Source organism: Musa acuminata, chromosome BXJ1-2, assembly GCF_036884655.1.
Source record: "Musa acuminata AAA Group cultivar baxijiao chromosome BXJ1-2, Cavendish_Baxijiao_AAA, whole genome shotgun sequence".
In the NCBI taxonomy this organism is placed as follows: Eukaryota; Viridiplantae; Streptophyta; class Magnoliopsida; order Zingiberales; family Musaceae; genus Musa; species Musa acuminata.
In genome coordinates, this window is record NC_088328.1 from 33,410,452 (window position 1) to 33,431,422 (window position 20,971).

Genomic DNA, 20,971 nt, shown 5'->3' on the forward strand with positions numbered 1-20,971 from the left:
ACACAGAGATACATTGGTCCACAAGGCCACTCTCGCCCATCACTAGTGAGAGTGGATCAGGATATCTTATCGGAAGCAAGCAGTGGTTTCCATATTGGCCAGCCACCTGAGGATCGGAATAGATGGTAGGCAGATGTGAGCAAAACATAAACTACTACGACACCATGCATGCTTCCTTCTCTTTTATGCCGCTACCCAACAGATTAGCACTTCTCTCTCCTTAATTTGCTGAGTGGTTGATATAATCAAAGGCACCACGTACATTTGTTGATGAGAAAGATTCTAACTTGACCAAGCATGGGCATTCTCTTTTAAAACATTGTTCTTTTGTGAAGGGACACTCTTCTGAATAGATTACGACTAAGGGAGCGTACGGCCCCAAAACCCATTAAGCGCTCGAAGCGTTAATCCCTGTTCTTTTTGTGAATAGATTGTGAAGGGACATTCCTGTTCGTTTGTGAAGGGTCTACTACGCTTGTTCATTCCTGGCACATGCACCCTCTCTCAGTGCTCGTCAGCTGATCAGTCCCTAGACAAGCAGCATGGAATGTGCAGCATTAGATCGATGCGATAGGAGGTGGACGAGATCGCATCCCGCGGTCTGCTTAGTAATGCCAACTGATGAGTTGAAAACTGACACGAATCTACGGTGTTTGCAAGTCCTTCGTAATTGTCGCTCACATGGGCATGATCGAGAGAGAGATTAAAACAAAGTTGCATGCATCGTTAGCTCGTCACAGATTGATTGAGAGAGCCTGGTCAAGCAAGGGTCAGTCTTCGATTCCTCCTGAATAGCTGACTGAAATTAGGTACATACGACTGTTTAGGAGGATATTGTTCGAAGAGCAAACAAGTTTATGATTGGAATTCTTGAGGATGCTTCGAAAACACTATCTACCGGATTACGAGTATCGAAACTGACATCACCTGGCCAATGTGGTGGTGTCAGCTTGTGTTTCGCGAAATATACAATTCTGAAAGCCCTCGGGTACGATCAACCAAAGCAGGCTGCGTTAGTGCTTCCCATGTCAGACTGAGTTGGAGCTTCCATCGCCTAACCTCGGTACCAGTCCAAACCAAGCACGTAGGCTTAATGTTGATCCTCTCACGGTCACATGTCATGAGGCAATTGAAATGATTGTGGCGGGTGACAAAGTATAGGCGAGGAGGAGGATTATGCGTTGCAGTACCTTGAGATGTAGTAAGGGGGTAGGCACAAGGTTGGGAGCTTGCGACAATATTTCCTGGGCTAGCTTAGTTCACACGTAAATCATGTTCCCGCAGGCAGCCTGTCCGCAATCTGGACGCACGAAAGAAAAGAAAGAAAGGCAAGGCGGGATCGACACGAAAGAATGCGCAACTTTTTGGTAAAGGAAGGAAAAAGCTCGAGAAGTTTGCTTCCCATGGAAGAAAATGCTTGCAGGTGGCACACATGGTGGAGGTCATATGCTGGTGGTGCACCGCACGAACCAAGGAAAGTTGAGGCCACCAAGAAGCACTCACGCCTAAAAAGAAGAGAGTGGCGTAGTGATAGTGATAAAAAAAAAAGAAAAAACAAAAACAAGGAATAGTGGGAGGCACTATACCATGTAAGCGGTCGTGATTGGGCAAGGCCAGGCCAGATCACCTTATCTCTTTCTCTTGCTTCCTTTTTGCAGTGAACTACGCCGAACAGGCTCTAGCGAGTGGAAAGTGGCGAACAGGCTCGAGCGCTGTTCCGGAAAAGTCTGCGAAGCACCGAAGAAGACAGAAAACTAAAGAAGATTGATTATAAGCAAGCCTCGCACGTACGTATGTACCCACCCGTTAACGTCCTCCGTAGTCTGTTGTTGTTGCCTCTGCTGTATATATCCGGCGCAAGAATCACATCCGATGCAGCAAACTTTTTTATCTTAGCAACTTTGATGTAGTACGACAACCCACGCAAGCTAGGGATCAAATCTTGGCGAAGCCCACTTGATCTTTTGGATGCTCGAGATTGGTCAGTCGGAGCCATAGCAGTTCTAGTGACATACACCACGCACCATCGAGGTGTTAAGCTAATTAAAACCCAGGCTGGATGAACACGAGCAACGCGCTTCGTCTTCTTGAGCATCGAGTGCGGGTTGGATGCGCTGTCGACGCCACATTTAATGGTTAGTCTTCGGCCGTGCGCGTGTGGTGGCCCATGTCAACAGCCGGTGGATCTAAATTTGGTCACCCTCACCATCTCGAATGTCCATCTCTCTCTCTCTCTCTCTCTCTCTCTACAACACTGTAAATGTTGAGCCCAATAGATTACTGGTTTATGAAAAGAAATCTTCAACGCTTAATCAGAAGCTTACTTTTAAATTTGCTATTTTATATAAAAAAAAAAAGTGCCTGAATTTTTATATTTATTTTTTGGATTTTTTTAAATTATTTTTTGGGTATTTTTTAAAAGGTATATATCTTTTATTATTATTTCTCAAACAATAACTCTGTTTTCAAGTAGACTTTATCATTTTTTTATTACGGTGGCTAAAGCCCTGTAATATGCCAAAAACACTATAAGTGACCAAAACACTGTGACGAATAGAAAATTTCTTTAGGGGCCATTTGTTTTTTTTTTTTTTAATTTGAGATATTATTTAGAAAAAAAAAATAAAATAAAATGGGGGTGCCATTTTAGAAATACATAATATTTTCCAAGAAAATCGACCTTAATTTTTATAAAAACACTTTTTATATCTATATAAATTTAGAGGACTCGTAGGTGGGTTGTTGATTGACCACACTATACCGAGCCAGACCAGCTGGTAGCGGCCCAAAAGACACCGAGCCCTATGTTATGAGAACGACCCAATAAGTTGGGATACAAACACGTGGGTGTCTACCCTAATTACCGCGTACCCGTTTACCACATAGCGTCCCAAAAAACTCGTATTGGCTTCAGATCATCGAGGTTCAATGCACGGTGACCGGAATCTACTTATATGCATTATGCACTATTCGACCGGCCACCCCGATTCCCACGGTCTCCAACACAAGAGGTTGGACCCATCGTCATGAAGAAGAGAAAGACGTAGCGAAGGGCAGACGATGGTAAAATGGTTGGCAAGGAGGGCGAAGATAGAAGAACAGCGGAGGACAAGAACGGTAGTAGGACGAAGAAAAGTAGGAAGGAAGGAAGGAAGAAGAATAAAATGGATTGACAAGGAGGGAGAAAGTCGTCGATTCGTGAGCAAGGAGGAGGACAAGGAGATGGAAAGACACTTCCGATCGACCGACATATGTCACATCAAAAGCTGCCTCCGTATATTATCGCCCCCATTTCCTTGACCAATCCCATCGCATCCCATCCCATCACTGTCTCCCGTCCTCCCCGCTTTTAGCTTGTGCTCCATCGATTAAATCAATGTCAAAAATATATTTTAAAGAAAAAAGGTACAATGACCTCATGTGTGCTTACCGTATATCGGTTTGGCTACAAAGTGCCCCAAAAAAAATATTTTGGGCCTACAATCCTTCAGTCGACGTGTTCTCACTGGAATCTACAACAGAAATCTCGCCAACGCTGCAATCACTTCCATTCTGATCAGGAGAAAGAAGAGTGGGCTTTTTTTGTTTGTCTATAAGAGCAGGAGAAAGAAGAGTGGGCCGAGACGGGGCGGAGCGAATTCTTTCTTTGCCTTCGACCCGCGAAAGATGGGTACAAGCGCCGTCGGTAGGCATACCGCATACTCATTTCGCGATGAAGGGGCCGAAAAAAAATATTTTCGTTGTCAGATCTTTCATATTTTGCGTTCTTAAACTTACGAGAGGTAACCGGATTCGACGAACTTGAATCCACTCCTACGCCCGTCAACGTTGGGCTCCGCTGTCAAGGCCCGTCCCATGGGCCTCTGAATTAGCCCGACCAGAGCCATGTCGGACCGGGCTAGATTGGGCTCTTTGGATCCAGTTTCTCTCTATCTTTAGGCTGATGTACACCGCCGGTATGGGTAAAAATGTCTAAAAGATAGCAGCAAGGAGCGAAACGAAAGAGTCTTTGATCACCGGGGTGAGGTTTCCGATGAAGAATCAGTGACAACGGAGTCACTTGAAACGGGAATTATCGAATTACGCATGATAAAAATATTTATTTTGTATTAGAGAGAGAAATGCAGTGAATATGTTATTGATAAAAATATAACATATTGAAAATGCAGAGAAATGCAGTGAATATGATAAAAATCAGTGTATAAATTATTGATTATGCAGTGACTTTGATTATTGATTCACGAATGGACGATCACGCACATATCAGTCGCATGCATAATTTACTAATTACGGGATATTGTTACAGAAGCAGCAGACACAGAGGACGCTAACGACGACATGCTTTGCAGCAGACTTCATACACCCTCATTTGTTTATCACAAATGATTAGATATCAGATGATTTAGTAATAAAGTGGCTTTCATACAAGCATATCTACGTGAAGCCAAACCATTTGTTTGGAGTCACCTTCTCTGCGTCGGTGGTCACACGCCCCCTCCCTTCAATGATCCTGCTGTATCTTTACCCTTATTTTGAGATGGAACGGCTGCCGCAGAAACCTATTAGAATGGCATGAGTTTGACTGCTACTGGTGACAAATTTCTGAGAGCCCCTCAACAACTACGCTCCTCCAAGGATTTGCAGCAGACGCTTGCCAATATCTACTAATCAACGATGCCCCAGAAAAGCATCCTCTTGCCTCATCTAGGTTTTTAAATACTGTCTCTCGGTTCAGCAAGATGGCTACCTGCTCGTCTCTCTGTCCTGGCGTTTTTTGTGCATGCAACATTCAACTTTAACTAGGCGTTAAAACTGCTCTCTGCATAATACGTGTACAAGCTGCATTTTGCTGCACAAGCTATCAAGTTTGTTGTAGGATGCCATGCCAAGTGGATCAGTTTTGAATCCAAGTCACATGGAATCTCATCGCTACTATCAAACCTTGAATTCTCATGGCCTGTAACAAAGACAAAGACGCTAAATGATTGAAGAAAAACAATTTACTCGGAACAATCATAGATTCTCTTCTAACCTCGCCGGTGGAGTCCACGAGCAAAGAAGGTCAGCAATCCTGCATTTTTCTGGCATTCTTGACTATGGGATACCCTGGATGAGCCAAATACATGAATTGACTAACTATAACATACTTTAATAATTAAAAAAGTGTATGAATCAACTTTATGATTCTCCATCTCTTTTCCTATCTTTCTTGGTAACTTCACAAATCCACCTTAACATTTTCATACCAGCAACACATACTTTTCATACTTTTTTGTATGTCGTTTCCTAAACAATCGGATCGACAAAGCATTATCATTTTACATCCTATAAAATTTTTCTTTTAATCTCAAGAGTATTATCCTGATGCCCCTCACCATTTTATATATTAAATTATACCATAAACAAAGGTGCTAGAAAACCAATGAAATAGAAATAACCTGAACTCTCCCAGAGCACCCTTGCATCCCGTACCAACAGAGAGCATAATGCTACAACTTACAAGGTATGCCATCCCCAAGCTACTCATGCCACTAATCTCCCCATTGTGACAGGCAATATCATTTTGAATCAAGATATAGTCTCTTCACAAGCCAAGGAAAGGAACACATAATCCTATACTTTATGATGTCTACTTTCTATTTTGTCAAATCAACAATCTGAGGCTATCTTATTATTTGTTTATCATAAAGATTAGAAGTGCAGGGGGCAAGTATTAACAACTTCTACCGGATATCTAATATGTACAAGAGAATTATTGAATTCATATATATACACATACCTCTTCATGAAAAAAGATGTTATTTAATTTTGTACTCATGATAAATCAACATATGCCACATGTAAGTTCATAAAACACAGCTGTACATGTCTAAAAATCTAAAAAAGCAATACTTATTAAGAGGTAAATCCAAATGATGAAGCAATTAGAAGTTAAAGCTTATGTCTGTAATGAGCTTCCAACAGCATTTGAGGACCATTGGTATTATCTAAAATTGTCATGCTATATCATGGATGCACTAAAACTGATGTATATGAGACTGTTGAATATGCCATCTCCATAATTTTGAAGGTACATGTAATATGAAAGTCAGGGAAGACAACATTTGCATTGAATCCACATGATACCAGCAATATGGAAATATAAAGCTAAAATCTTCTAAGAACAAAACCATACAATATAATAAAACAAAAAATTAAGTTGTCTCACTGCCTTTGCATACTATTGTAGGTTGTAAATAGAAGTATCGACATGAAAATTTATGGTTTTCTTTTAAAGTTGCATTTGGTAGGACTATAACCTCTTAAAATCAAATTCGTGATATATAAATTTAGTGCACCTTGTAAATGAAAAACAAACACAATTCACCTGTTCGGGTTTTTGCTGGCTTCCAATCTGGTACCATCGGTATACCCACCATCATGACAGAAAACTTTGAAAGTATTGCTGACAGAAAAATACAAAATCAGAAAAACATTACAATTTATATTAAAAGAATAAGGAAAATCCACACCATGGAGATGCTTGCATTCCCAATGTTATATACGGAAGCAGACCTGTATGTTCCAGTAGCAAAGTGGCGTCCATCCCTGCTTAGGCAACAGTCGAATTTATCAAAAATGAAGTCACCATTATATAGCTCTGATAGCTGCAGAATCCATACAGTCATAAGTAGATTCCTGGTTAAATAGAGGAATAGTACATTTGAAGTCACAAGCAAGTTGTAAGCAACAATAAGAATAAATTTACATAAAGAGGCAGAACCGAAGAGCATGGAAAATTTGATCGGATCAAGGTGCAAGATCTGTCCAATCAATAATTACTTTGCCAAGGTATGGATGCAAGATGATTAGAAGGGCAATTGCCTCACACCATGATTAGACATACAATAACAAGCCTAGATTACTTATTTTATAATGGGTCAAGGTTTGCAATTTCGGATACCAAACCCATGCTGGTTGCTGACCAGACTCATAAGAACCCACATATTGACACGCAGTCTGCCAATACACAACATGGTGCTAGAAGGGGGAGGAGGACGATGAGGAGGTAGTTGTGGAGGAGGAGGCAGTGACAATGGCAACAGAGAAGTACCACTAGTGGGTCAATTTCAAGGAGCAGCGCAACAACAGGCAAGTGGCGGAGTGTCACAGACAGCTACAGCAAGCCCACAACACAGCACCTTCATCGCTTGAGCAGTTTGTCCTTTTGTTCATCGTAACCCTTTTCTGTAATGGCTGTAAATAACAGGATGAGCGGTGGGTGGTGGAACAGTAGCCTTATTTTGCTTGTAATTTGCTCGTTTTCCACTGTAAATGTAGTCTGCTGGCTGTTCTGTCAATCATCAGTAGTCTCGAGCTATGTTCCATCGATCGTCAGCAGTCCCAAGCTAAAACTGATCAAAATAGCCCTTTTTACCTGTGCCATGATGGGTTATCGGTGTAACATCAACTATCTCAGCACTCTCGAACTGCATAGATGGCACGGAGCTGGATGGCGCTCTGGTATAGCAGTTGGAGAGTTCTGATAACTTCTAATGCCATCAACAGTATAGTTGTACAAGCGTGAGACTCCATCAAGCTCTCTGACAACCTGGGACCTTGCTATTGTTCGGAATTGTGATAGTCCTCCAAAGGAAATTAAGTTCTCACCGCTTTCAATTGTTTGTCCAGTGCACCTCTTGGATGATGATGACATTTTGCCCATCGTTCACCTCTTCGACAAACTCTTCTTCTTTTGTATGTCCTTCAAGACCCCAAGAGGTTGAAACTTAGGTCGGCAGGCAGGTGTTGCTTGGGTATCTCACAACTTAGGCATTCTAGCTAAGTTCATGACATGTGGTATCAGAGGAAGCTTAATTGAAATCAAGCTTTGCTCAATGACCAAGAAGGCAAACAACTAAAAGTAAGCCTTGCTCGATGATTGGACTTACACCATGGCAAGAAAGCATGGTGAATCAAGTGGTACTACTCATCACAAACAATCCCCTCGCATGATCGCTCAAGACGAGCATGGCATCCACATTAGCGGTCAAGAGGACCACATATCTTCCACGTCGAGGAAGGGGTGGTGCAAGGCAAACCAGGACAAACACGAGCCATAAAGAATGAATGTCAGAACTTGAGTCATATCTCACTGTCATCCACGCCAATCTCTTACAAATGTGAAAAGTGCTTAGCGATGATCGAGTCCACGTGAGAAGAGACCAAGTCTCGAATGGGCCAACTGGAGCTTCATGGCGAAGGCTCAATGATGTTGCACTAGTCCTTACAACATCTCCAAGAAATTAGAGGACCTCACTGTGATAATCACAATTCTCACACGACTGTTGCACGTGGGCAAAAGAAACCTCGTGGCCATTCACAGACTCAATAGTCAAGGGCACTCGAGTTGTACTGATATTATGGTGCTCGGTATGATATAGAGCTCGAGAACTTTCTTTTTGATATGGAACAACATTTTCGAGCAAAGACTTGAGTCCAATGAGACAATGGTGTCGGTCACAACCATGTACCTCGATGGGATGTAAAACTTTGGTGGTACACCATGTAGGAAGAGAAATCAAAAGGGTGTCGTCGTATTGACACTTGGGGGTGTCTCAAGTGTCTAAAATGTCAACCATCTTGACACCTTAAAATCTCGGGCGGCACAGGATTGGATGGGGCTCTGGGTCAGACCATCTTTGTACTGGAACAATTAAGTATGAGTGCTTGTGTGCTGGGAGTTTGTGCACGACAAGCTACTTTGGACCCTTTATCATATGATCATTCAAAGCCTACAAAGTCTACATTTGCCAATAAAGTCTTTGCTTCAATGTTTATTTGTGGGATATGAGTGTACACTTCGGTGGAGTGATGATAGCAGTTTGCCCTCATGTTCAAGTTAACCTTTCCTTGCAGCTCCCTAAAAGATCAGACGAGACATGAGGTTGCGAGAGATTGACCCTTTGTGAATGAATATCAAAGGGTGTCACACGACCAACATAAAGTCAACTAAGTCTATGACAATTCAAAACCACGACTACCTTTCAAGGCTAATTAAGTTCTGATTGCTTTTCAATTGTTTGTTCTGTGCACCTTCTGAGCAACAATGACATTTTACCTGTTGTTCGCCCCTTCGACTCTCTTTTCTTATTTTGCACATCCTTCAAGACCATATGAGGTTGAAATTTAGGCTAACCCTTGTGCACAGGTATGGCTTGGATGCCTAGCAACTTATGCAATTGTAGCTAAGTTTATGACATGAGGGCATGATAAGGGTTGCACCAGAAAGGGTGGGAAAGTGGTATTCTCTCACTAGGGTTTTTAGGGTTAAAAAATAAAAAAGCAGGCGGTAAGCCTTTTGCTGCATATGAAGTGTCCGAAATTGGACAATTCGCATGTCCATTCATGTTCGGACGAGTATATTACTGATTACTACGTACCAATCTGAGAAAAATTACATACCCTATAATGGGCTTAACATACTGCATCATACCCCAAAATTATACTCTAATTTGATTTTCATGCTTAACATAGGTTTGACAGCAGACTAACCGATGAGAACTAATAGATAACAATCTGATCTTCTTTCTAAATAACAATCAGAAAAACTAACAGAAAGTCTGACGATGAACTACAAGATGATAGAATATGTTGAGAAGGAAGCGGTCATAAGATAGAAAAACATAATCCTGGAGGTGAAGACAAAAAAAGCTGAACTCCAAAACACTCAAAACCAATTTGTGTAAAACAATACATCACAAAAAAGACCCAAGACATCCATATTTTAGATTCAACCTAACCAAACCTCAGTCCATCTGTCCTTATTTATGATCAGGATAAATCAATTTGCTTAAGCCTCATCTTTGCAATCATCTGTCTTTACAAAAAAAAACCTTTGAGCCCTCAACTTCAACTTCATTATTTGAAAAAAATTCTGCTTCTACAAACTCATATCAAAAGATTATAGTCCACTTTTGTCTTGAAAACTTGTGAATTATGTAAATCATTGTATGATGCTTTCACAAATGCAATCGCTTAAATCATAGCAAATCATACACGTACAAGCAAAAGGCTATCAAAAGTCCAAGATTAAAGCTAAAAAGAATGAAAACGAATAAGACTTAAGACAGATTGTAGGACTGGCCAATCCTATTGGTTTGGTCAGAGATTAAAATTAATCGTGAGACTTCTCTCGAATCATTCAATCCAACAAATGAGGGTGGACCTTGGTACAACCATAAGATATTCAATCCAACCAATCTTGACCAACCTATGGGATATTGCCAAAACTCATACCTTTCTTACTAATCCAATGGATCCTGGCTGATTGGACCCAATCTAGTTAATTTTTGTCTGATTTTCAATTGCTTGTAACTGAATTAAATTAATTAAAAAACAATGATCCAATTCGTCCAATTTTAATTAATCCCAGTTCTAAATGCTACACCCAGTCCCAAGCCCAATCCTGCAGGTTCATCAGGAATCAACCCAAATTGACTAATCTTGATCAAAATTGACTGATCCCAATTCTGGAAAGGTGTCTCCAGAAGAAAAGATAGAAAAAATGAATGAGAGAGGATAAAGTGATAACTGCAATGAAATACAGCCAAATCCAACTGATGCTGCTGAAAGTAACCTACTTATCATGCCAAACACTTATGATATCAGCATCATGATTTTTATTGAACGCTTTTGCTCTGCTAGAAGATGAAGAGGAGTGTAACAAGTGATAAGGGGAGAGAGAAGAGAAATTTGGAAGATTGGTCACCCTACTTAAGGTAATCGAGATTGTTCTCATGACTCTCTTAACTAGCGACTGAATAATTAATGCGATCGACAGGATATATTTTGAAAAATCAATCTATACTTTAAAATTTCATCTAATAGTTATTGAAGTTCAAAAAAATACTAATTTTTATTTATCTTAATTTATTTCAGTTTTCCTTTTAAAAATAAAAATAAAAATGATCAGAGATCCAAATTCACCAACCTGATTTGATCTGTCCGACTGATAATGATTTGGAATCATCAAACTGATACCAAGTTTGACCTAATGAAACTTGGTTTTAGGCATAATTTATACAATGCAGCAATTTGATATAACTAACAAAGTATATAGATAGGCACCTATAAGAGTTAATGAGTGCAGTACATGAGACTCAAAAGGTGTTATGGAGATTGTAAGATGAGATAAGAGAAAATTACAGGAGAAGAACATGAAATAACTGTATTAGCTGGGAACCACCTTCGTAGATAATGAACTTTAGTCTTATTTTAGATGACTAGTTACACTATTTAATCAAAGACTTGTTACACCCCTAAGATATAAACTTGACAATAAGATCTTTATCTTATCCTTTTTCTAATTTGCGATAACATACATATGTATCCATATAAACCCTCTTGCTCTAAATTAAAAACATCAATCACTTATTTAACTTAAATACAGCTTCAAGACACTTGGACAATTTATCTAAAAAACTAAGTTTAAAAAATCAAAATTATGAAAACAGAAAAGAAATAACTAATTTAGACTAATATTGACCATATCTAGATTGACCCAAAATAGTTGGGATTACAGCTTTATTGTTGTTGTTGTTATTGTTGTGACCATATCTAGATTCCTCAGTCTGGATTCACAGATATCACTACCCATTTTGCTGTCTTGCATGTGTTCATGACTTGCATGCACACTGTAACCACTGTAGATATTTCAACTAGAGGAAGGATTCACACTATAATATTCAAACAACAAAAAGAGAGCAATATGCTAGTGTCTTGTTTAATAAAGTGAGCCAAGCAATGAAGTCTAACAAATATTGTAGTATCAACAAATATCAACTAGTAGATGATTATATAGGTTACCTATAAGACAGCTTACATCATGAGATTACAATCCTTGTAGGGTTTAGGAAGGGTTACTGGGTCAACATTTTTTTTCTAATAAGCTCTTTAAAAAGAAACTGACAATGATATCAAGATGATAATAGATAGTGTATATAACTATATCATTATGGGAACTATACAATAGGTAAATCATATATGGAAATTTCTTAAGTTCCTTAGTTGTAACTGTTTGTCCTCTAGGCTAGCTTGGCTTTACAAATAATGGATGAATGAGTCCAAGAGTTGGGAATTAGAGCATATTCTTCGCTTTGCATCTGCTATAAGCTCCGGAATTCAACATGGTAAATACTCATCCCATCCAAGGACAAAAACCATTAGAAGGCAGATGAAAAAATGAAATCAAGGAATTAATTACCTTAGGACGAAGAAACTCATGTGTCTTAAAACTAACTATAGGAGAGCTTTCCATATGCAGGTCCCACAACTGTAAATAAGGAAGAAGTAACCAACATATAAGAAATACTAACACACAAAGCTCATTGCTCATGTACACACAAAAATGATATCAATGTATGTTTACGTTAATGCATTATAAACTATGCCAGAGATGCCAAACTAATACCTGAATAAAACACTAAGTAGCTAATGCTATGACAAAATACATTCAGAAAGCTCACATATGGCAACATATTAGCAAAGCTCCGAACCGTAATAAAGTGAGGTGAATTTCCAGATGCAGTACAAAGTGAACAAGTGTTCTCGCATTGTTTTGGACTGATCCGAGTAGAGAAGTCAGTCCAAGACCAAAGGACTAGGTTAGCAACTTTAAATATAGAAACACTTTCAGAAAAGTCCAGAATAGTTCTCGACCCATATGTCGTCGATTCAGTAGGTCCTGATAGAATAGTTGCCAATGTCTATAATATATCTGGTCTAATGTTACCAATGTCGTGTTTGCAAAAGTTGCTATATGTCACACCCAAAAATTCAATCATGGTATTAGGAACAAAAAATTAAGCATTGATTACCAGATATGTTGTATGACGAAAGTTGCACCCCATAAAAGATTAGAATTTCAACTAGTGTGCAGTATAATAGGGTTTAAAAGTTTGAAACCAACATCAAACCTAAATGGCAGTAAGACAGTAATTCCTTTTGTTAGATTATGAACATTTTAGCCCCAGGAACATGCATCATATAATTTATAGAATTACCATTAAATATTGAAAAAATGGGACAAGGATAAGAGTGCAGAAGTAACAGTTAAGTTTACTTCTACCAATTAGAGAGGAATTCAACATTCATATATTGACTGATCAGAGGCCAACATGCACCACTGCAGTCCAAAAAATATTTTCCAAGGGAAGGTTGAATTATTTAAAAAATAATAATTAAAGTTAACCCACTCAAATTCCAGTATAGCATCTAGCAAACAATTATAGTTAAGCAAACAAAATTATTTACCATTCAAAAACAATGTTTCATAACGAAAAATTTAAAACAAAATCATTATAGATAGAAATCAACATAATAGATAGAAAACCTTCAGGTTCATGTAGTCACGAGTTAAAATATGTCTTCCATCTTTAGCAAACTTTATATCAGAGATAGAAGCAGCTATCTCTGTGAAAAAGGATCTAGATCCATGAGCATCACGGTCTTGAAAACTGTAGTAACAAATTCAAGTTAGCAAAAAACAAAATTAACTTACCCCACAAAACATATAGAGTAAAAGATCAGGCATACAATATCATGAGCTGGATATCGTGATAGTGGATTGAATAAGAAAGATAGGATCATAGGAATATGATTGATGGTAAAAATTTTGTCCCTTGGCAGGATCATGTTAATGGAAATTTTCTTTTATATAACCCTTCTTTTTACTTGCTCACTAAAACAACCAGCATTTTATACTCCATAGAAGTCAACCTGATTAACAGCACAACTCAATCATGCCTCAAAAGAGGAGAAATGGAAAAATAGGAGTTTGACAGTCAAAACAATATATGCCCCAGAAGCAAGTACCTAAAGATAAAAAAAAGACTCACATTCTTGCATTCTGGTCGCATAATGCTGACTGCCGCATGTCGACCAACCGTATAAAACCTCTTGAGCTGCTGTAAGCTAAGAGATTGCAGTATGCTGGATGGAACTCGGCCGACGTTATTACCTCTGATTAGATTTTTTTTACCATATACCATGAAAGAATCAGTAATATGTCTACAACAAACAAAAACTACATCAAGAAATAAGTGTCAAATGACAGAATGATGACTGCAATCATAATGGTCAAAATCACACACTTATAAAGAAACTTATAGCATATTGTATCTAAGTTCGGTATATAAATTGTATAACATATCTATCATCCAGAACAACTATCATATAACAAAGAACTAATAGAACTGATTCTGAACTTCGTACATTATCTGTTGATGATAATTGTATCATCCAACATATCTTCAAATTTTTTGTCCATCACTGTCAATCTACTATAAAAGAAAAAAGGGAACCACAACACATCAAACACCAAAATATGGAAAAAAGACTCAACATTCAGGATATCTATTCATCTAATGTTTCTAGAATCAATGTATTTATTTAAGGGAACCTACCATCCTAAGAGCACAAGAGCTACCATTACCAAACGATAGACCACGGAAACAAATCAAACAAAATAAAAAAGGATGGTGGATGCAAGAAAACATACCTTTAACAGACAAAGCTATTTCCCCCCCCCAAAAAAAGAAAAAAACAATCATTAAAAGGAAAATAATACCAACAACAGGTCATAGGGAAGCCAGTGGGTCAGGCCGAATGTTGGACACATCAAATATTTGACAAAGACCCAACTTGATGAGTGATGACTGGCCCTGAAAAACATCAATACTGACCAAATATATAATATGTAGCCCTTCATAGTGTTATACACCAGCTAATAAATTAAAAACAGCTCATCATAGAAGAAAACAATTGACTAAAGTTTCTTGCACTAGGAAAGAAACACCATTACATTTTATGCTAAAAAACAACGTAGCTTTCCTCTGCCATTTAAGTTAACAGCAAAGTTCATGAGGAAGTTGCAACCTAAAACACACAAGAAATGAAGAGTGGAACAAATTCTTTTCTGCGAAGCATTGAGTTACAAGGGAAGTCACCTACGAGATCCTCCATGTCCAAAGGCTTCAAATCAATAATGTTGAAACATTGATTGCCAACTTCAAGGTTCCACATGTTTATTCTGAGGTCATCTGCAGATAAGAATGTCTCGCAATCACTGCATACGACAGTGACTCATATCAGATTTTGAATGAAATCATACAAAATAATTTTGTAGTGCCAAACATGAATGTTTTATGCAAGGATTGTAATTTCATACCGTACCGGAGTATCGAGCTTAGCTCGATACGGTATGGTATGGTATAATATACCGAGCGGTACATTTCGGTGTACCATTCGGTATATGTATATGTACATATGTATGCATATGTATATGTACATATGTATGTATATATATACATACATACATATATACATATATATACATACATATATAAACCGACGTCGCCTCGAGGCGACGTCGCTTGGTTTCTGCCTGCGTGGGGAGAAGAAACCGACGTTTCCTTCTCCCCATGCGAAAAAAAAAATGCGACATCGTTTGGTTTCTACCTGCGTGGGGAGAAGGAAGAAACCGAGGTTTCCTTCTCCCCGGGCAAAAAAGGGTGACGAGCCGATGATGCCGCCTCGTCACCTCGTTTCTTTTACTTGCATAGGGAGAAGAAACGCCGCCTCAACGACGCTCGGTTTCTTCTCCCCGGGACGTCGCCGAGGCTTCTTCTCTCCCTGCGCGGATGAGGAGAAGTTGTCGACAACACCAAGGCCTCATCGCCTCAGATGAGGAGGAGGCGACATCATCTGCGACATCCGGCAAGGGAAGGCGGCGACGGATCGGGATCGTCGAGGGAGAGCAACGTCGGATCTCCAGGTTTCCCTTTTCTTCTCCTTCTTCTTTCTTCTCCCTCAGCTAATACCGTCCGCTATCGACCGATTTAAGATGGTAATGGAGTGGAAACAACTCCAATCGACGGTAGCGCTCGATAGCGAGCAGTCCGCGTACCGATCTACTGGCGGACCGGTACGTACCGCCCAGTACAGGTGGTATTATTCGAAATTAAAAATCTTGGTTTTATGTACTTCCTGTTAATGTTAGAAACGGTACATTAGTTTTGAATGATAAGAAAATTGATGTTGGCATATAAATACAAGATGTAATCATGTAACACCTTAATAAATAAGGACGTATAACACTAGAAGAGAAAAAGCATGAAAAATTACCTATTAATTGATATAGAATTAATGTTGTAGTCATGAGCATGGGAATAAACCCTTCGACACCTTGAGGAGGCACACTCTCCAAACTTAAACATCTGATAGATGAGATATCAGTATAAATGATACTTCAAGCATCATTAGTTAAACACATAAAAAACATACAACCTCTACAGTCATTATTCTTTATGCTACTCCAATTTACAAAACTAAAATAGCATTTCAAGGTAAACTGCAACTTCATGTTTGTAAAAAAGTGCAATTGATCATAAACATTAATTAAATTCGATGTCAAGACATGCCTTAGCAAGTCCCTTCGTAGAGTTTGTAATCATAAAATTATTCATCTAACAACTTGTTTGATGCAACTTGGGCTTCTCTCTATTGATTTATGTTTCAATCATCTAGACTAGCAGGAATTAAGTACTACAGTAGTAGAACACATCAAATCAAAGAAATCAACCTGAATATCAGTTCATGGACAGTCCATGATGGACTAGTCTATCAGGAATATCCAGGAGATCTCCATAGTACCAATTTACGTACCATTTTGGGACTTTCTTTATATGTTGGAAATGTACTCTTTGGCTTTTTAGTTATCCATTCAAGATGGTAACCATTTGGAACAGATTGTATCTTTTGGTCAGTCAAGAAACTCTTCTCAGACAGAAGCGCGTTTTCTGAGGATATATGTGCATTTGAGTCCATTTCTATAATCTTCTTTACTCTACGATCTGAAACCTGTTTAACAAAGCAAGCAAAAATTACAACCTGCCCAAAATTCAGCAATAACACCAGAAGCATTCACTTCTAAAGGGTGAGTAGGTGCTAACTTTCAAGGTACAAGTGAATTGTTTTCAGCAATTTAACTTGGCTCATTCAGCAGTTATCTTACCTTCCATAGTTTAATCGTCCTGTCATTTGTAGAAAGAATGAACAGAGAGTTATTGGAGCTGGCACACCATCTCAACTTGTTGATCTTTTCTCCAATTTCCAAACTTTTAAGGTAATCAAACTAACAAGATAAAAATGCATCAGGGTTAGCTTCTAGACTGCTATGCAACTGATGCGTGCTGTTGTAGTGGATCAGTGGGAGATTATGCAATTGAAGTGAAATAGAATGGTACCTCTATCTCATGACTTTGGAACTCTGTCTTGTAAGAATATAGAGGATGAGAGGTAACAGAAGAGTCTGTATGCTCCAACTCTTTCCTAGATCGTAGCTGATAATATAATTAAAAATCCAATTACTAAAGTGGTATCCACAATAGAAAAAAGAAAAAAATTCACAAGGAGATCAAATCCCAGTGGAAATCTTGAGCAAAAAAGAAAATGATCAATGCTGTGGATCAGGGCAGTTACATCTTTTCCATTTGTCCTTTCAAAAAGGACAACACGACCACCATGATCTCCAGTTGCAAGATAGTCCCCTCTACTCTCAAACTCGACCGCTGATATTATGTCTACTGCAAAAACCAAGTTTTTTTTATCACAATCAGCCGTTTTCATGGTGGGTGCTTGAGCCAGATAATTCATAAACAAGATATTTCAAACCTATGAAGAAAACAACTAATGCACCACTTTGCATTTCCAGATCCTTTTATGTGGCTATCATATCATCAGTTGTGTAAAATCTTAAGAGAATAGAATATTCAAGGAACCACGAGCTGCAGGACAGGTGGATAATCATTTTTCCACCTGTCAGTTCTGTAAAATCTTTCGCCGTTTCTTCTCAGAGTTCCATTCGAAGTTGTAAGTCAACATAACAATGGATTCACCTAAAAAAGACGCAACATATTTGAAAAAGACCTACTTCTTTTTGTTCTTCTTCTGTGGTGCTTGCGGAGCAAGAGAACAGAAGCATTTGGCGTATGAAATACTTTTTCACCTTTTAATCATTTTTCAGGAAGGCCTCGACGTTAGACAAAGCTTGTGAGAAAAGAGTACACCATTGTCTATCGCAGAGAGTGAAAAAGTGAGCAAATAATAAATTAAAGTGCAACCAATCGAGATTCGCGTCCCAATGCAAATAACATTTAAATTCGCCTCTAAATTTTCTTCATATATGATCACTGGTAAGAAGGTACAGAGAGGGATGGGATCAACAACAACATCATCCAGGTAGTCCGATTTCCTTGCTTTTCCTAGTTTATCTTTATCACTATCTTAGCAAGTTCACAAACAGTAACACAAGATGCTGCCAAAGATGTTTAGAAACGAACGATGGGTAGCATAAATATTTTCAAGAAAAACGAAGAATCAAGAGGCCAAGAAAAAAGGGACAGAATGAGGAAGGGATTTGGAGGCCTGACTTTCTTCGACCTTCTCTCCGGGTTGCCTCTCGCCAAACACCTGGGAGAACTTCCAATTGAACGACCGCATCGACGAGGTCATCGTCACAGTTCCCTCCCTCACGCTCACATCGGAGGAGAAATCTCCGGGGGTGGCGAGGCAAGACCCCGGAGGAGGGGCACAAGATGGAAGAGAGAATTCGTGTCCACTTTTGGAGAGGAGGATTTTATCCGCTGAATTATATCTCAGTAATTGCGTCGCCTTATCCGACCGAGAGAGCTACTTTGTTTTACATTTTCCAATTTCACAATATATATATATATATATATATATATATAATTTTAATTAAAAAAATCTTCTTTTTAAGTGTTTGTAGGGGAGGTATTTTTTTTCGAAGGAATACTTTTGACATCACAAAACATTAGTTTTTCTTCTTCTTTTTTTTTTTTATCGATCTGAACTGGTCCATTGATTGTGGATTGTCTAATTTCTCGACTAAGTTTACAGTATTTTTTTAAAAACATTATAATATTATTTTAAAAATTATAGTTGATACACACGTCTCCCTATTTATTTATTATCGGGTTTCAGTACATTTACTCTTTTTAAAATAAATTTATAATATTTTTATGTATAAAAAAAATATTATAACTAGTCATTCTGTTTAGTTGTTTTGGTTTCTAAACAAATAAGAACAATTATTTAAAATTCTGTTTGTGTATATAAGTGGAATTCTATTATGGTTGAGTTCTAGTGTGTTTGGAGAAGCTTACGAAATCTGGGTGCAGGTGTAAAAAACGTTTGAACTTGGGTTGGAGCAAAACATGATTGGAACCGAGAGATGCTACGATGATATTTCTCATGAATGATTGCATTAGCACTTCGAAGAGAAATCAGATAATTTTTGAAACATCCATTTAAAAGCAAAATGGGTGAGCTCGGCTCGGTTTCAACCAGAATTATTCAGTTCAAATTATATTCCAATTTCTAAGAACTAATTCAATTCTAATTCTAAATTTCAACCCAAAAAAAAAGTCAACCATCAAAATTGGTCATAAACCGATCGTTTGGACCAATCATTGGACTAAATGACCATTCCACCACTTTCCAACAACACAAATAAGTTGTTAGTTTTGGTCATTTCATAAATAAAAAATAAATGTAAAAAAATAAAAAGATAAATTTGTTTTTTTTTTCAATAACTAAATAACCGTTAGTTAGGAAGACATTTTAGGAAAGAAAAAACCTCAAAAAGAAAATCTAAATAGCCCCCTAAATATCATTCTTCCTCGGACCAATTTTTGAAGCAATCTTTATATTCTTATTAGCTCACTCTAATTTTAATCTTCTTTGTAATGGCATCATCTTCCTCTTCTAAGCTCTCTTTATTGTCGTTGAGCTCTTTTATTTTAAAAGGCAAGTGAAAGTTTAATTTTTCCAACCTATAAAGCCCGATTGTACCAACTCAAGAAGGTCAATACTTCACCATAGAGCCAGAGGAAGTAGATATAATATCCAAAATAATCAAGTTATATATGTTCAACTTGCATTTCAAGAAGATTTGAAATTATTTTTCTCAAGTTTCTAAATTTAAAGAAGGAGATGGATCCGAGACATTTAGAAAGTGTTAAGAATATATATGATACGCAAGTCGATTTGGATAAAGGCCCAACTAATCATTCTTTTCATTTTTTTAATAAACAATATAAATAATTAACAGGATTTGTTTTTCTTAAACATCTCTTTTACAGTTTTGGTGAATCATTAGGGTCTATAAATTATTATCAAAATATTTTCGATCCCAGTATCACACGAGTTGTTCACAAGCTTTATAAAACAAAAGACACAAAAGGATTTATAAAATTTATTTTGGACTTTTAATTAACATATTTTAATTTATTCTGATATTTTAAGTGAATATTGACAAATGCACTTTTATATTAGAATTATATATAATTGGAACGATATGCTTCTGAGAATATTTATAAAATATTTAAAACTTTTTTTAAAAAATATAATATGATTTTTAAAATTTTATCAATTTTTTTTATAATACATCTACAAATGCTACATTTATCCTTGAGTGGGCAAGTCTGTCAATTGACTTTTGGTAGTATCTTATCTAAGATTGTCATTGCACTAATAGGGGGTGAATTAGTTTTATAGTAATTTTAATCAATTTTAAAATTTGATCGATAAATTCGTATCGAAAATATGATTAACCAAAAGTGCAAGTAAGGGTTGCGAGTAAAATAAATCAGTAAGCAATAGCAAATCAAGGCAGAAGAAGAAATGTAAATTGATTTATAATGGTTTGATTGTCCTGACCTACATTCATTCACAATTTCTCTTTTCTCGAGGTTATCGACTTTCACTATCGATATTCTTTTCAACGGGTAAAGATCAACTACCATTGTTACAACACTTATCCTTTTAACAAGCTTAGGAGAGAATTTTTATACTCACTCTTTTACAAAAGACTTTACCTCCTACAGGTTAGAATCACCTTTAAACTCAAGAA

At 37.7% G+C, this 20,971-nt stretch overlaps 1 protein-coding gene across 3 annotated transcripts; it reads right to left on the reverse strand.

Moving 5' to 3' along the window:
* Positions 1 to 4,263: 4,263 nt before the first annotated feature.
* Positions 4,264 to 18,695, reverse strand: LOC135611282 (serine/threonine protein phosphatase 2A 55 kDa regulatory subunit B beta isoform-like). Of its 3 annotated transcripts, none has more exons than XM_065106894.1 (14): positions 18,471 to 18,688; positions 17,521 to 17,624; positions 17,286 to 17,381; positions 17,054 to 17,173; positions 16,705 to 16,899; positions 16,165 to 16,247; positions 14,988 to 15,106; positions 13,878 to 14,001; positions 13,373 to 13,496; positions 12,245 to 12,313; positions 6,556 to 6,647; positions 6,368 to 6,445; positions 5,033 to 5,106; positions 4,264 to 4,957 (listed from the first exon to the last, which is right to left on the reverse strand). In XM_065106894.1, the coding sequence occupies exons 1-14, from the start codon at positions 18,550 to 18,552 to the stop codon at positions 4,800 to 4,802; spliced, it is 1,518 nt and encodes a 505-aa protein (XP_064962966.1). In that variant the 5' UTR covers positions 18,553 to 18,688; the 3' UTR covers positions 4,264 to 4,799. The 3 variants fall into 3 exon arrangements, with proteins under 3 accessions (XP_064962966.1, XP_064962961.1, XP_064962974.1); XM_065106889.1 differs by having other exon boundaries at positions 16,165 to 16,256; positions 18,471 to 18,687; XM_065106902.1 differs by lacking the exons at positions 4,264 to 4,957; positions 5,033 to 5,106; positions 6,368 to 6,445; positions 6,556 to 6,647 and adding an exon at positions 6,685 to 11,032 and having other exon boundaries at positions 16,165 to 16,256; positions 18,471 to 18,695.
* Positions 18,696 to 20,971: the final 2,276 nt, after the last annotated feature.